The sequence below is a fragment of the Dermochelys coriacea genome, chromosome 7 (assembly GCF_009764565.3).
Source record: "Dermochelys coriacea isolate rDerCor1 chromosome 7, rDerCor1.pri.v4, whole genome shotgun sequence".
Classification (NCBI taxonomy): Eukaryota; Metazoa; Chordata; order Testudines; family Dermochelyidae; genus Dermochelys; species Dermochelys coriacea.
In genome coordinates this window covers 18,826,873-18,840,008 of record NC_050074.1, presented here as the reverse complement: position 1 = coordinate 18,840,008, position 13,136 = coordinate 18,826,873, and the positions used below count along the sequence as shown (strand labels likewise).

Genomic DNA, 13,136 nt, shown 5'->3' with positions numbered 1-13,136 from the left:
CCTTAGACTTGTGTGGTGTCCCTTGTACAAAAAGGCTATTACTCCACTGGGGAGAGAAATCAGGAAAAAACCCTCCAGGAAAGGGTCAGAATATTTGCTGCTGGAGAAAATAGTGCATGAAAAATGCAGAATTTGCTGTAGTGAAAAGCAGAAGAATACTATTTTAGACACTTTGAAGTTGAATCCGAGGTTGTAGAATTCTATAGTCTATATGAACAAACAGGCTGACAGCCTTGAAAAAACAGTAAAGAAGCTGCTATCGTGTTGTCACCACCCTGGGTTTTACCTTTAAAATAAACTGCCTTAATTAACCTTTTCAATTGTACCTTATTTCTTTTACTGTTAGCTGATTGATTTACATTTTCAAACATGTCAAAATCATGCGTTAGTGTATGTAATTTAATTGAATCAGAAGTATATTCCTACCTTCAGTTACTTGTTTACTTAAAACAAATTGATTCACTTCATTGGCAACTGTTTTTATAATTATGTATTTAAAATATTGTAAAATGCCTGTTTTCTATCCTTGGACTCAAATCTCTTAGGACTGCTTTCCTCCTTTGGTATTAGTGTGCATATTTTCAAGAAAATACTCTCACTTGATGGTTCAGTCTAGAAGAGATGCGTGGCATGTTACTGATTTTATTTGAATCTTCTGTTAAGAAAACTGATAGAAGATGCATCTTCTACATTTTGAAATATTTAAAGTTACTTTAAGCTTGTTCTTTGTTACAGCTAATGATAGCAAATAAAACCACAACAAATGCAATCTAATCTATGTTAAGACTTTATTATATTCAGGTAAAATCATAAAGTAAAAGCTCAGTGCAACAAGAAACTTTTGAGGAACAACAAAACATCCATGAACTGTGGCTGAATGGTATCTTGCCATGATCACATGGGGGACAAACGTGCTTGTAAGAGCAAAAGCATTATAGAGGGATAGAATACCCTTTTTATTAGAATTGTAATGGTGGTGCTTTATTTCCTATATGAAGAGTCTTGTTCTGTAGGTATTAAGGGCTGCATGAAAGTCTACTACAGAACAAGAAATGGGGAATGAATGTAACTAAGACAGAAAAATCCTAAAGAACCCAACTCTTATCCAAAACATCTAGAACTTTATTTACTCTTCCACCTTTAAACACTTTCATGAGTGAAGGATGGCATAACTCTTTGAGGAAGACTGAAACTGTTAACTATCATTTTTACCCCAGTACAAGAGGGATGGCAGACTTGAGAAACCACTTATTCTACGTTTACAGTAGGGAAAAAAAAATCACTTTTAAAGCTTGCATTCATTCCAGTTGAGGTGGTGGCACAACGAAAGCATCTGCTAGTGAGCCTGTTAAATTAAAATGTATCTCAGCCATCATGTTCTAGTCTAAATCTGTCCACGCAAACATAAGAAATATGCAGTAGTATATGAAGTGCTACAGTATTTCAGTTTTTTAAATTAAACAAACACTTTGCTAAGGCCCTTTTTTACATTTCTCCACCCCACCTATAGTAGGGATACATAATATGTAAACATTTATTGAATTAGCACTTGGTTGAGGTAGCAGGTGAGAAGAGAGGCAGTAGTATCAAGGTACTGTACTGAAAAGCAGATGCCATTTCTAACAAAACATAAATGGAGGCACTACTTTGTGTTAGTCTTCTTACGTTTTGGCAATGATATTAACTAATGAAACAAAAAGGAGACATCTCTCCATTGGAAAAAAATAATTCCATAAAGCAACAATATTACCAAAAAAGCCCTCAAACTAAAGACAGCCTTCAGGAGTCTTGTACATCAGTAGTTTAAGATCTTCACACAAATTCTACCATTTTGAAAAGTTACCCTGCTAGTTCCCTGGTGAACATGAAAACATATACATTTAAGTGAAAAACACCACAAACATGGTAAAAGCAGATTCAGATGCACAGGAAAGAATTGGTAATTCTTTTGGTGGATTCTGCCTTTTTTCTACTTTGGTTTCAAATAAAAAGGTTCCAGAGTACCCAGTGGAAATGACGCTTTTCAAGCTGATCCCTGGACCAGTATTCGCTTAACAGAATATATGTACACATTTTTTTTTAAACACATTCCTTTCCTTACAAGATCTTAGGAATTGGCAGACCTGAAATCTAAGGCATACACTCTAGCAAACAGCTTTCCAAGAAATTCCAGCAAGTGGATGCGGCCTGGTATGTTTGCTGACAGGTGGGTTACCAGTAAGATCGTTTCTCTCCTGCTCTTTCCAAGGTACGTTTCAGAAGATAAACTGCAGCATGAAGTCCCCCTACGTTCACCCAGACTGTATGACCCTTTTGCCACAAGTGTCCCATTTTTGACAAGGCCTACAATGCAAAAAAAAAAAAAAAAAGTGAAAATTAGTATAAGTGGAGCTGAAGCCTATGAATAAGGTTGCCTAACAATTTCCATTGTGGGCCTCTGTTCAGAGACTAATTTTTGCCAAACTTTTAATCATTCAAAGCTGATATTTTCCAGCAAGTTTTCACTCCTCCTTAAGTGATTTTTTAAAGAAAGCTTCAGTGAAAATTGTTCTGCCATTTCCAAGAATGAGATTAGGGGAAGTGGTAGCTGCACCAATGTTTAAAAAAAAAAAAAAAATCTCCCAAACATTTATTTTAGCACTTCCATACATTGGAGCAGGAACTTGAAATGTAAAAGAATATTCATGTTGCAAAATTAGGAAATGCTAGAATTAAAGTTGCCCATGCAACCTTCTTTCAGTGCCTTGGGTATGTGACTGATACTCTGATATGATCACATGCTGTTTTTGTGCAGACCCCTGCCGCATCCTTTACATAGCATGGACAGTGAATTAGGTAGAAGCATGCACAAAGAGAAAGCAAGTTTTCTTGTGTTTAAGATACAGGTCTAGGAAAGCTGTGTTCTATTCCTGGTTCTGCCATGGACTTCCTATATGATGCGCATCAATACTATCATAATGCATATATGCAAGGGGGTTGAATTAAGATTGCACGAGCAATTTTAATTCTCGTATTTCCTAACTTAAGTGCTTGACTCTGCTACCTTAATGTTGTTGTTTTGTGGGTAAGTTTATTATACTGAGAATTCACACACTGATCCTTCACTTTTGGGATGTACAGGTCAAACGCTTGGGGATCCTGAATGTATAAGTAGTTGTACTTAAATTTCTTTTCTGACCTATACACAGTTGAACAGTGTGCCATATGTTTTGTTTTAGTAATTTACTTCACCCATTAGGCTTCAGTGACCTGCAAGACAGTTTTCCTAGGCTTTTAGAGTGGGAGGAGCAAAGGACAAACATATGAAGAGAATCAGTTCGTTGTGGAGTTGGGCTGATTTTTTTGAAGGGAGCTGGGAGATGTTGGGGCGTATTTTTTTTCCTAAGAGTGTCTGAAGATGTTTCAGTTAGCACGTGTGTGCTTTTAGTTTTTGTAATATGCCTAGAAATTTGAAAGACAATAGAAAAGGAAGTCAAATTTGAAAGGTAAATTTCTCTAAATTTGTAGTAATGATTCAGATTTGACTTGGATGACATGGTGGATCAATAGTTTCTATACAGATAATTGTCAGAAGCATGAATTTTATGTTTTTTTTAATTAAGTTCATCCTTGTAATTTAGGTCTAATCACTTCTAAAACTTAAACAGCAGAAATCTATTCCATAGAAAGGGAGGTGAAATCTATAAGGTAACTTTACTGCAGAAGAGAGTCTACCATCTAGTTTAGAAAGAACATTTTAAATCTGAATATCCATTCATTTTGAATACAGTTTTAGGCCTGATGCGTAAGTTGACTTTTCTGTCTTTGAGGGTGTTTATAAGAGTAAAAAAAAAAAATCACTAAAAATGACTAAGAACAATCTGTGATTCTATACCTTGGCAAAACATTTCCTGTCTTGGGTAAGTAGTACAGCTCTGCCTGTCCCAGGCCTGCAGATGCGACTCATCTCCATAAGGCAAGCTGGATAGAGATCCCAGTTCTTCTTTTTAGATCCTATCCTAGAATGAAAATTTAGACTTGTACAGTGAGCAGGCTGCTGCAGAGCAGTTGAAAACAGTTCATTTTCAGTTAGTCTTTCTTGCATGGGACAGTTTGATTTTTTCCTATTCCTTTCCACCTTTACTTCCAATAAGAGGACATATTACTAATTCCTAACATATTCCACTGCATCAGTTAATCAAGTAATTAAGTTATCTCATAGAAAAAGTACCCAAGTGCTTTTGCCAGTAGTAAGTACACTAAAAGCTATAGCAACAGCAACATGGTTAAGTTACAAAAATCTAGCAACTACAAATGACTTGCAATCTTCTCTCCACCCCAACCCCTCCTCCCAAATCTAGGTTCTTGAATTAATAAGCAGGTCTGGCTCTCAGACATATCACTGCAATATATTAGTTGCTGCTATTTCATGGAAGTTTCCAATAAGTTATTTGAATCAAAATGTGATTCTGAATGTCTTGTAACTGTATGCACTTTAATGAAATAAGGGCTTTTATCAATATTTACTGATTATATTTTTTATGAGTCAAGGTATTCTATGAAACCCCCAAAAACACAATGATATAAAAGCATTTAGAAAAGCCACCATGAAACTGGCGGAAGCTTTAATAATCTATAGTTTAAAATTGCTACACTGATTAGTTGGAAAATTAGAAATGCTTGGATTAAACATTGTATACCATGTTTCAAACCAGAGTGAATCTGCAGAATCTGTGAAGTGTTTTGAAGTTGTTGAAGGCTATAAAAGTACTGACAAGAATGATGGCAGAGTCAGAGACCCTGGAAATTCTAGCAGAACTTTAGTGGTGGTAGCATCAGGAAATAATGCTGCATGGTTCAGTCAAATATAGTAACCTTAAAAACTTTTTCAAAATAATGATTTGCACCTCTTTCCAAATGGCATGTCTGTTACAATAACATCCACAGAGCTGGTCCTCAAGGGGAGATTGCAGATATCCCACTGAATGGTATCTATGGGTATGCCCCAGGAAGTACCACTGCAAATAAAGGCATTCAATATCAGGCATGATTTACTTCAAAAAGGTTTTCAAATAAAAAAACACCCACAGTATTATGTCAAACAGGAATATATTAAAAACAAAATGAAACAAATCCATGAGAAAGGGATTTCTTTATGCAAACAGCTGTGCCACGAATCCACGTACACTGCTCTTACCTTTCTTTATTCTGATTTTTCTTCAACAAAGAGCAGATGTTGTTTGCTGCTCTTTTCACAGCCTGTGGATTGTTATCACCTGCAATATGATAACAGCTAGGCCACTCAGTAGCCCCCTGAAAATTGAAAAAAAAAATTGATAAAATCTGTTATGCTGGAATTGGTGAATTAAAAAGAGCCAAAGAAAACAGTAACCTACCTGTAAATGGAGAATAAAGCAGTAACAGACAACTTTCAGCTTCAATATTCCTTGCAATATATCTTTCATATATTATTAATTTTCAATGACCTGACAATACTCTGGAATTTAGTTACTTCCCTCTGCAGCTTGCTTGAGGAAGATGAAGCCACTAAGGGTAAGTTATATTTGTAGTTTGAAAGTTGAGGAGATCTTTGATGTTTGGCTGCTTCACTTGCTGAATATCAGTAAGCTACCCAGCAAGTATCTGATTCATTTAAAATGTACAGGATTCAGTTATGTCACTGTTTGGGCCCTTTTCCTAATTTAAATAAAAACCAAAAGAAGGATTACCTCTATTGGTATAGCCCCGGTTCCACTCATTGGATCAATTATAATGTCAGTTGGCTGAGGATCACAGAGCCTGAACAACAGAAGAAACTATATTAAAGTTTATAATAATTAAATATATTATATTTAGCAGATGCAAAACTTTCCACAGACAAGGTAAACTGGAGAACTATTTAAATTCTTCAAATTATACTATTCCCACAAAGTAAGGAAATGTTAGTAATCACTTGGAAACAATGTTAACTTTATATACAGTGACATGTTAAAATATTTTGAAGGATGCCAATAACAGTGTTAGGAGTATAGGCTATGGTCAATTCACACTTTTTTTTCCTGGGCTGCAAAATGTTCACAATGTTTGTTTGAGTTCTGTTTGTTTATAACTAAAAAGGACTTTTCAGAAAAAAAAAATCAAGTAGCTTAGTTTCTAGAACAAAATTACATAGCAATTAAAAATATACAACTACGTGACTGCACTGACCTGAGCATACCATAAGCAAGGGTGGATCGAAGAGTTGTGGGTCCAAAATGTGTAATATTTCTTCGGTGAAGACTCTCTTCAGTTAATGCAATGCCTATCACTACTTCATTATTGTGAATGTTCAAGAGAACCTAGGATAAAGTTAACAACTAATATGTAGGAGTAACAAATTTTAAATAGTGTACTTAAATATTTACACTATGCTTGAGTCTTACAGGATTCTTTACAAGTAGTAATGTTTATGAAGAGTTTTGAGATCTTGGAAGAAAGTGCGATGTGAATGTTCAAGTTCATTAATATATTGGGGTCTGTCTAAAACTCATTATTTTTGCACATACATAATTTATTTTTAATCCAAGATTGCAAAGTACTCAACATTGAGCTAAATGCTCCTCTGAAGTAAGGTAGGTTTCAGAGTAGCAACCGTGTTAGTTTGTATCCACAAAAAGAAAAGGAGCACTTGTGGCATCTTAGAGACAAGTCTCTAAGGTGCCACAAGTACTCCTTTTCTTTTTGAAGTAAGTAAATATTTTTCTCATTTGTAAAATGAGGATATGAAGCAAATACTGGGTATCCGTGGCAAAACAACAATAAAAACCAGTTCTCCTGGTTCCCAGTATTGTACCCTAACCAGTAGGGAACACTGAGAACTGTATTAAAGGACACTGAGCTAACATAAATGCTTCATTTCAGGTCTCTCCTTCCCTCCCTCCCTCTGCCCCATACACAAAAAATGTTCATTTAATATTGAACCTAATTTCCAAGTCTCCAACTTTCCATAATGAGAAACCACAAGTTGACAATAACTACTCAGTACCTGATGTAATATTTTTTTTCCTGTTCAGCTGGTGCATACACATATGATTCATAGATTCTAAGGCCAGAAAGGACCACTGTGATCATCTAGACTGCTCTCCTGCTAACACAGGTCATAGGACTTCCTTGAATTAATTCCTGTTTGAACTACAGCATATCTTTTAGAAAAACATCCAATTTTGATTTAAAAATTGCCAGTGATAGAGAATACACTGCAATCCTAATAAACTGGTTAATTGGTACAATAGTTAATTACACTATTAAAAATTTACACCTTATTTCCAGTCTGAATTTATCTAGCTTCAACTTCCAGCTATTAGATCTTGTTATATCTTTGCCTGGTAGATTAAAGAGCCCACTATCAAATTTATGTTATCTATGTAGGTATTTATACACTGTGATCAAGTATGATGTATCATGGAGCTAATTAAGAGATTAAAAAATACACACAAGCCCCTTAAACTTGAAAGTCACAGAAATTAAGTTAAATTTGATTTCTTAGAATAAAATTATGTCATTGCTTCTACTATAAAACAACTTTTTCCCCTGGAGTGGTAGTGTCATATAAACATATTGGCTTAAGCAAAGATACATGAAGGCTCTGAAGTAAAGCAGCAACTCATGTATAGGTGTAAATATATGTGAATATTATTGAAAAATACTGGTGCATTGTACCTCCACATCAAAGTTGGTCATGTCAGCCTTCCAGTGGAAGTAATCTTGCACAGCTCCACCAAAGTCTCTTGCTGCATCATTTGATGTAAAACTATGTTTGTCACCTGCTCTATTGCATGTAACACGGAATTTCAGCACCTGATCTTCTGCTTCACCTTTCTTGTAGTCACCAGCTTGGTTTTCATTTCCAGTTATATTCAGGAATTCATCTTTGCCAACTGATTGGTCATCTGCTAGGATCATTTCCTGTGTCTCTTCTGCATTCTGTTCAGCAGATTTCAAGCTTGGGGTATTTTGTGCCTGGTCAAGCAACTCTTTATCAGCATCTTTTTGATTTGCTCGGTCCTTTCCTCCATCATCATTCAGCTTTTCTTTGCTTGCACTACTCTGTTGATTTTGTTTTTTATGTTTTGTCTTTCTCTTCTTTAGGTTGGTATTTAACTTCCATACTTTCAAGGGGTCAGTCCAGGGCAGTTTTTTAGCCAGGTCCTCCAAATCCTTTAGAGTATCTTCCTATAAAAGATCACAGGATCACCAGAATATTCAATAATGTGTTTTGGCAAATTTTATAGGCAACTTTCATTTATTACTGGGTGACCATGGGTAAGTCACATCCCACTCCCTGTGCCTCAGTTTCCTCATCTGTAAAAAGGGGATAATGATACTTTACCTCCTTCTGTAAAGCACTGATGAAAAGTGCTATATAGGGAATGCATATTATTATTATTTATTATTTAAAGGACTGTGTATAATCAATTTTGATAATGCACCTCAATCTGATCCGCAACACCCCATCTACTCCAATCCTGGACTTTGCCTGAGCAAAATATGCAACTAATATGGAATAGCGCTAGACTACGTGGTGGTTCTTTCACTTGAACAAACATCTAAGACGAACCTGGAAAGTATCTGGCGCACACAATAAAAAACAATCCCTGTCCCCAAGACTAAATAATTCTAAATCTACTCTTACATTTTAAAAAAAAATCCTCATTCAGGAATTTCCTTATGAGGAATTCAATGTTTATTTTTTATTTTAATTTATTTAAAAAAAAAAATCACATCTATCTGAAGATTTGGGTACAGAGAGAGCTTACCTTAGTTTCTTTAAACTGATAATCTATAAATTCCTGAACAACAACAAATAAATTATCCACTGATCTTAAACGATGAACCTAAAATAAATTACAAACAATGCTAATGTTACTCGCCATACGTAAATGTCTGTAATTAAAACTTGGTCTGGTTACATCTAGACTTAAGGTACAGCAGTGCAACTATTTTGAGGCTTAATATTTATTTGATGCTTTAATATTGTAAAAACTAAATATTTCTAGTTTCTGTAAATTCTTTCCCACTACTGTTGTTTGTGTGCACATAGCTCCTTTTCAGCACCACATGGGATCGTCACAAAGACATAAGGTAGAACGGGGAGAAAAACTCCTTGCACAGTTTCAGGTTCGCAAAAAGAAAAGGAGTACTTGTGGCACCTTAGAGACTAACAAATTTATTTGAGCATAAGCTTTCGTGCACTACAGCTCACTTCAGCGGATGCATTCGGTGGAAAATACAGTGGTGAGATTTCATTTACTGTTATAGAAGAAAAAAAATCTGAACTTAGTTCTTGAAATGTAAGTAAACGAGGGAAGAGTTTTTAAATAATTTGTATTCAAATATATATTAATTGGTAGATTTTAATACTAGAATGTTTTGATAATGAGGGGAGGACTTAAACAATTATTTATATTTTTAAAAATTCTTTTCATGTTTAGTCACAACGGTCAAGGGAATAGAAAGAATAGGATATCTATGATATCTTTAAAAAATTCTACAAATTGTGTAGTTTGCAGTTTAATAGCAGTCATGTTTGAGTCCACGTGTGGCTGCATTTCAGCTGCAGGTGAAATAGTTGCTGAATGCACAGAATTAGTCCTTCAGGATAAAAAGCATTATATATCATTAACTTAAGAGGATCATAACATTAAAAATGAACCCAGCACTACTTCTGAAGAATTAGCACAATGTTTAGCATTCATAATACTCAATCCATATACAGAAAATCACTAATTGATCATTTAGAAGTGGCCTGTACATCAAAGGAGAAATGGGTATTTTAGGGGGGATAGAAGGCTAAGCCCAGGATAAAAAAAAAAGAAAGGAATACTAATAAACTCCTAAACTAGAAAAATGACCCAAGGAACAAAATATGCAAACCTGTGAAAGTTTCTCTACTGAAATTTCAAAATAGATTTTCCCTCGGTCCTTGCTTATTCTGGACTGTGATCCTAATTTCTCTTTCACTTCGTCTGCTGCTGTCAACTCAAAGCCAGTTGGTACAGTAGCTCCAATAGTGACCACGATATCTGTCAGGCTTGAGCTGGGATCACTTTCTAAGTTTTCAGTTAAAGGTTTAGGGGTATCACCGAGGTTCACTTCAGCTAAGGTGTCAAAAGCCTCTTCAATATCTGACATTTTTACAGCACTTCAGACCCCCATGTGGGTCTCTTATGTACCGAAGGATTGTAAGGTAGTGGCAGTAGCACTTCTGCAAAGAAAAACATGGCCTAAGCCTGGCATACAGGAGTCAACTTGTAATGCTATTCATCTAAGCGAGGAGGGAGTGAATAAAGACCAGTGTGGATTAAGCCAGGACACCGAGATGTCAAACCGTATGTATTCTGAGCCGTCACCATGCAAGGGGAACACTCCTACCAATAGGTTTCAGAGTAGCAGCCGTGTTAGTCTGTATTTGCAACGAAGAAAAGGAGGACTTGCGGCACCTTAGAGACTACCACTACCGAGCGCTCTTTGAGGCAGCTTGTTGAGGGCAACGCTGCCCGAGCAGCTGGAGGATCTCCCCGCCACCTAGCTCCCGCTTTGCCACAGCGAACCCACCCACCCACCGGGCTAGTTGGGGAGGGGGCGGGACGCGCTCCCTCCTTTCCCACCCCACGGGTGCGGGCGGGTGGGCCCTAGCAGAGACTTCACCTCACAGGCCGGGGTGGACACGCCTTCACCGAGTCTCCCGGGGGCTCCCCACTGTCCCTACGGCCGCTCACCCCCAACCCGCTCCTAAGCGCCCAAGGGCCGCCGCTCTCCTGGACCCTCCCCGGCCGAGCTGCCTGCCAAGGACGCAGCTCTGGCCGCCCCAAAGCTGGAGGGGGACACACGGACACCGGCCGCCAAGCCCCGCACGTCTCAGTTACCGGCGCCAACACGCACTACCGCCCACGCAGCGCGAGAGGAGCTGGCAACGCTACTTCCGGTTCCGGGAAGTCAAGCGCGGCCAAGCTCTTCCGGGTCGGCCTCCCTCTTCCTCCCCGGGGTCTCGACGTGAGCGCGTGCGACGCAGGCGCCTAGATGCTCGCCCATGCGCAGTGCTCGGCGGTGGACTGTTGCTATGGGAACTAGGCGGCCCACCGGGCTTGAAGGGAGTTTCCTACTGACCCGGCCGGCCGGCTCGGCTTGGCATTGTAGGGCCCGCGGCAGACGTGGCCTTGGGGCCTAATGGAGTAGCTCGGTCGGAGAGAGAGCTGGTTCCCGAGGGATACTGCCTCGCGGAGCCGCGCTCCGGGCCGGGCCCCTCCGAGCTCGGACCTGAGCTGAGACTCAGAAGACCCCAGGCTGTCGCCCTAGCTCTGCTACAGACTTGCCCAAGGGGATCCAAGAAGTGGTGTTGCGGCCTGTTGAAATCAGTGGCAGCCTTTCCTTTTTGGAGCCACATTTTCAGAAGTTTTGGGCACCCCCACCTGTTGTGCAAATTGGGCTCTTAATTCTTCTGTGACTCAATGTCCCTATCAGCAAAGCATGGATATGGAAACCTACTTGTGTGTAGCGTTTGGAAATGTAGGGATAAAAGTGCTGTGCTAGTGCTAAGCATTACAAAAAGATAGGCTTTGAAGACATGTTAATAGTCAAAAAAGAAAAGGAGGACTTGTGGCACCTTAGAGACTAACAAATTTATTAGAGCATAAGCTTTCGTGAGCTACAGCTCACTTCATCGGATGCATTACAGTGAGCTGTAGCTCACAAAAGCTTATGCTCTAATAAATTTGTTAGTCTCTAAGGTGCCACAAGTCCTTCTTTTCTTTTTGCGAATACAGACTAATACGGCTGCTATCTGAAACTTGTTAATAGTCAAGTCTGAGAAGGAGCTGCCAATCTGACGGGCAACAGTTTAAGATTATCCCTATCATTAAAAAAAAAAATCTTAAATGAATATCCTGCCCCCATCAGACAAACAGGCAAAATTCCTTCCTAGTGATAGTGTCAGCCACAATAGTAGTTAGAGGTAGGGAGATGGTAAACTTTCATCAGAGCCATGTGAGAATCCTGCTACGGTTAGTCGCCTCGGTGATTAAATCAATTCAGAGATGGATGAGAGTGGCGAGTTTCTTTCAATATTCAGCATTATAGCAGGTTTTTACATTTTTATGAAGACAGTACATTGCTTTATTGAGTATTTTTCAGATTTATAGAACTAGATTTTAAACTTTTTTTCCCAGGACAATAGTCCTGCATTCTAACCTCTCTAGTCAATTCATTGTTCATTTACAAGGGATGGGATCCTGGCCCCAGTCTTCCAACTCAATGCAAGTTAAACACAACATTTTTTTAAAAAATAAAAAACTTGCAGGTTTTTCTTGTTTTTTAAAGTAAGTCCAAGTGACTGCTGATCATATTACTGAGGGTGTGTTTGGAGTAATAGTAAACTCCTTGAGGCAGAGTCCATCTCTTAGGTTTTTGTACAATGCCTGATTCATGACTGTATATCAATCTCCCCTCTGTTTTTTCCACCAAATGCATCTGATGAAGTGAGCTGTAGCTCACGAAAGCTTATGCTCTAATAAATTTGTTAGTCTCTAAGGTGCCACAAGTACTTCTTTTCTTTTTGATTCATGACTGAATCTCCTAGGTCAGTGGTTCCCGAACTTGTTCCACTGCTTGTGCAGGGAAAGTCCCTGGTGGGCTGGGCCGATTTGTTTACCTGCTGCGTCCGCAGGTTCGGCCTATCGCAGCTCCTACTGGTCGCGGTTTGCTGCTCCAGGCCAATGGGAGCTGCGGACACGGCAGGTAAACAAACTGGCCTGGCCCACCAGGAACTTTCCCTGCACAAGCGGCGGAACAAGTTTGGGAACCACTGTCCTAGGTGCTACCACAATACAAATAGACAGTTTATGTGAGCGTGTCTGTCTCAATAGTGTGCTGCATAGTGACAATAGTCAGGTCCTAGGTGGCCTCCAATATTATAAGTGTAGAGACAAGGTAGAAAAAGAGCAAATACGTAAGTTTGAGAGAATTTAACTGCATGACCAGGAGAACTGGATCTTTTCCCATTCAGATCATTTATTGTAGAAGTCCACCTACTGCTAGGACTCTTTTCAGTTTAATCTTATTCCTGCCTTCCTGTTTTTTGCACATCACAACTTGATATTATCATATGGACAAACCAGTGCTAC

The 13,136-nt window shown here is 38.6% G+C and overlaps 1 protein-coding gene across 4 annotated transcripts; it reads right to left on the bottom strand.

Moving 5' to 3' along the window:
* Window positions 1-771: 771 nt before the first annotated feature.
* THUMPD3 (THUMP domain containing 3) lies at window positions 772-10,998 on the bottom strand. Of its 4 annotated transcripts, none has more exons than XM_038411137.2 (10): window positions 10,884-10,998; window positions 9,892-10,222; window positions 8,775-8,852; window positions 7,678-8,190; window positions 6,187-6,317; window positions 5,709-5,778; window positions 5,177-5,292; window positions 4,887-4,997; window positions 3,875-3,998; window positions 772-2,343 (listed from the first exon to the last, which is right to left on the bottom strand). In XM_038411137.2, exons 2-10 carry the CDS (start codon window positions 10,147-10,149, stop codon window positions 2,212-2,214), a joined length of 1,533 nt encoding a protein of 510 aa, XP_038267065.1. In that variant the 5' UTR covers window positions 10,150-10,222; window positions 10,884-10,998; the 3' UTR covers window positions 772-2,211. The 4 variants fall into 4 exon arrangements, with proteins under 4 accessions (XP_038267065.1, XP_038267069.1, XP_038267067.1 ...); XM_038411141.2 differs by having other exon boundaries at window positions 10,737-10,906; XM_038411139.2 differs by having other exon boundaries at window positions 10,666-10,895.
* Window positions 10,999-13,136: the final 2,138 nt, after the last annotated feature.

Excerpts from the sequence above, each read along its gene's own strand:
- THUMPD3 (XM_038411137.2), bottom strand. The coding sequence starts at position 10,149 with ATGTCAGATATTGAAGAGGCTTTTGACACCTTAGCTGAAGTGAACCTC. Across the intron at positions 5,779-6,186 it reads CTTGCTTATGGTATGCTCAG|GCTCTGTGATCCTCAGCCAA; the intron begins GTCAGTGCAGTC and ends TCTGTTGTTCAG. Across the intron at positions 2,344-3,874 it reads ACAGGAAATGTTTTGCCAAG|GCCTTGTCAAAAATGGGACA; the intron begins GTATAGAATCAC and ends TTTGCATTGTAG.